The sequence below is a fragment of the Lolium rigidum genome, chromosome 6 (assembly GCF_022539505.1).
Source record: "Lolium rigidum isolate FL_2022 chromosome 6, APGP_CSIRO_Lrig_0.1, whole genome shotgun sequence".
Taxonomy (NCBI): Eukaryota; Viridiplantae; Streptophyta; class Magnoliopsida; order Poales; family Poaceae; genus Lolium; species Lolium rigidum.
Window position 1 is genome coordinate 219,399,844 of NC_061513.1, and position 3,656 is coordinate 219,403,499.

A 3,656-nucleotide genomic window follows, 5' to 3' on the forward strand; every position below is an offset into this window, starting at 1 on the left:
TTAGAACGAGTGATCACTGCACTGCCCAGTCTATTTTTTCTCTGTAGATAATAATTTCTCAACAGCTAATAAGCTGATAGTACGCATTTGCTCAGCATACAGATCGGACAGAGGTTTTAATCGGCTTTGGTTTTAGCATATTGACCGAGTGGTTCCAGAGATGCTAGCTAGCCTTGGCAGCAATAATTAACCTTGTCGTCCTGATGCGATGAGCGGAGCAGGCCGTTACTGGTGGTAGCAAGCAACACCATGGATGAGCAGCGATTACACAAAGCGAGAAGAGGTGGTAAGAGAGTCTGTCAGAAGACGCAAGGATGAGATGCTGTTGCAACAGCAGTTTCGTTGGCTTGCAGGAAAGCATCGTCCATGGCGAAGGCGTGATCGATCGATGAGGTCGTCCATGGATCCACGGCCGGGCCGTGCGCGCAACAGTCCAACGGAAAATGACCTGTCTTGTTTTGGGGATCGAACATCCGCATTCGTAACTAGAGAGACCGAGGGAGATGGAAACGACGTTCTTGTTGCAACAAGAGAAGCTGGACACCGTCAGGGTTGTCTGCAATCACTGCTTCACCGATCGCCTTCCTAGTGCACATGCTTAGTAAACTGAGTGCGCCTTTGATTTTGTTTTCTCTCGCCGCCGCCGTCGCCGGCGGCTGGGTGGGTGGGGGCGAAGCATCACGGACAGTGTGATGGACAGCAACATATATATGCGGCGAAAGGCAAGGCAATGCACTTTATTTTTCTGCTCTGTTGATGGTTCTGCTTCCATACAAAATGGTACTTAACAGAACATGAAACTCAAGACCACCAGAGCAAGGCAAGGCAATGCACTTCATTTTTATTTTGTTTGGGATCGGAATTAGTTCTTTCTTCTTCGATACACAAATGGTAAAGAAGATTAACAAAGAGAACAGAACATGAAACTAAGACACCGGAGAGGCAACCGCTTGTGTTGCCACTGCTACTACATGCGCGACCAGTTCCCTTCTTCTCCACCTGAATAATCTCAACAGTAATCTGAGCAGCAAAACTGAGGAGTAGGGACAGCCAGAGAGGTCACATCGATCACCATGCCCGCGCGCACGGATCGACATGCTCCTCCTAATTAATAATCTGGTTCTTCTTAACACTATAAGCTTAACTAGCTACGACTGATGATTGATTGATGGGGATTGATCTCGGCCTCCGCCTGTACAGCGCCTGCCCGGCGAGTCATGTCGATCCGACGCCGAGGAAGTCGAAGAAGGGGACGCTGGGCTTGTCGCCGTCCTGGTCGGCGGCGTCCTGTCGCTGCTGCTGTTGCCGCGCCGACGAGGACGACGGGGCGGAGAAGGCGGAGCGCGGGCTCGGGGCGAACGGCTGCGGGGCGGCTTGCGGTTGCGGAGCCATGTCGTAGCCTGCAGCAGAGATCACCATATGTCAGTCCCTGGCCATGTCCATGTGACTGACGAGGCAAGAAAACAACAAGGACAGCTTGGGAGTTGAGCCCTTGAGTCGAGGGCAAGCATGCAGGGGGCGTGAGCGGGGCACGTACTCTGTTGGTGGTTGTGGTGGTGGTAGAAGCAGGGGACGGCGGCGGCGCTGCCGGCGCTGAGGGAGAGGTCGGTGGTGCAGGTGGACGCCGACTCGTCAGACTCGCCGCCGCTGTACGCGGGGCCGAGCCCGGCCGCAATCGCCACCCCGATGGCGTACGGGTGGTTGAGCGGCATGGGAGAGGAGCCGTTGTGCGGGTGCTGGTGCTGGGGGAGGACGACGGACGGGAAGTGCGGCGGCGGCGGCGGCGGGGCGGTGGAGGACGGCGAGGAGGAGGCGGGCTTGGTGCGGCGGCGGAAGGCGCCCGACTGCTCCCGCTGCCGGCGGGCCATGAGGACGTGCCAGTGGTTCTTGACGGCGTTGTCGGTGCGGCCGGGGAAGAGGCGCGCGATGAGCGCCCACTTGTTGCCGTAGGCGCGGTGCGCGCCCATGAGCCGCTCCTCCTCCTCCTCCGTGAACGCCCGCCGGTTGATCCGCGGGTCCAGCTGGTTGAACCACCGCAGGCGGCAGCTCTTCCCTGCGTCACGATGGATCAGAAACCGACGATCGCCATTGCGTTAACCGTTAACACACGGATAAAAATCGCATCTTTTTAATAAGGAAAAAAATACGTACTCCTACTACCGATCCACACGAGAACGGAAGTAAAAGAAACTACTCGGAGGAGTAGTTCCAATCTTTGTTCGCCCATTCAATGCAACCCCAGAAACGCAAAAATACATCTCGGCATTGCATCAAAGTATCGTCTTTTTTAGTATGTCCTTACCTGATCTGCCGTCGAGCTTCTCGGCGATGAGGTTCCAGTTCTGGGGACCGTACTGCGCGACGAGCTCCCTGAGCCTGGCGTCCTCGGCGGGCCTCCAGTGGCCCCTTGAGCAGAGCTTCCCCTGCCCACTCCCGCTCCCGCCGCTGCCGTCCTCCGCCTCGTCGGCCTCCGCCTGGAACGGCGCCGGAGGAACGGCGGCGGTGAAGAAGCCATTCATCTCGCGAGCCATTCTTGGTTTCTCAAGCCTTGAAGAGGAGAGGAGAGGAGCGGAGTGGGAGGGTGAGTAGTAACGGAACAAGAGAGGAGATGGAAAGGGACAGCTTCTTGTTTGTTGTTGATGCCGCTGCGAGGGAGGCTGGCCTGCCTATCTCTCCATCTCTAATATAGGAGAGGACCGGAAGGGAGGGCCTCCTCTTGTTCTTGCCAACAAGATGCCAAACAGGAAACAAATTAATGCTTTCCAAGATTTCTCTCTCTACTCCCTTAATGGTTTTTGTGGTAATCTTGTTTAGTGCACTGTTCGGTGCTTGGGTTTGGTTGGGCTTTGGGGTTTCCCTTACTTTGAGACTCATCTGATGGCAAAAGGGTTGGAAAAGAAGTGGGGGGAGAGAGAGTGACGGTGGTGGTACTCTTGTCTTGGGCTTCTCTCTCTCTTGGGTTCTCTGTGAGGAGAGAGGTTTTACTATGATTCTTTTTGGGGTTCCAGAGGCCACTCGTGTGGGTTTCGGGAGTCCAATCCCAACCACTACCAGGGGTGGAACTCTGTCCCTTGCCACCTTGACAAACTCACCAGAACCACCTTCTCCCTATGCGCACCCCAGATCACACCCACCATTTTTTCACACATCCTCATCCTTACAAATGCAATGCCATTTAAATTATTTTCATTTTGTACTACTACTACAACTACCAAATATTGGTGGAGTCCAATATTTCTAAGAATGACAAGCAAATACACCATGTTCCACTCTTCATATTTGGCTGGTTTTAGCATGCTAAGAAGATTTAATGTCTTTTTTAAGAATTGCTAGTGCAATGCTCGATCGACTCAAACGTTTTGGACCAGATAAGCAGCAAGCTGGCCATTTATGGTGCTACGGAGGTTTTTCGTAACCGAAAAATTAACGCCATTACGCACCGCCAGATTTGCTGGAATTTGCTTCGGATTCAGCTTTTGGCGGTCAAACTACATTGACTTATGTTATGATGTGCTTTGTTTTTCTATTTTCCCCCAGAAAATAACAATAGAAGCAAGAAAAATCTGATAAAGCAAACATTAGCAAACAAAAAATTACGCGTCATTACATTTTGGACCAGATAAGCAAGCAGGCTGGCCATTTATGGTGCTACGGAG

The 3,656-nt window shown here is 53.1% G+C and overlaps 1 protein-coding gene across 1 annotated transcript; it reads right to left on the minus strand.

The window, feature by feature from the left end:
• Positions 1 to 1,215: 1,215 nt before the first annotated feature.
• LOC124663767 (transcription factor CSA-like) lies at positions 1,216 to 2,531 on the minus strand. Its single transcript, XM_047201432.1, has 3 exons — positions 2,303 to 2,531; positions 1,538 to 2,053; positions 1,216 to 1,400 (listed from the first exon to the last, which is right to left on the minus strand). Exons 1-3 carry the CDS (start codon positions 2,529 to 2,531, stop codon positions 1,216 to 1,218), a joined length of 930 nt encoding a protein of 309 aa, XP_047057388.1.
• Positions 2,532 to 3,656: the final 1,125 nt, after the last annotated feature.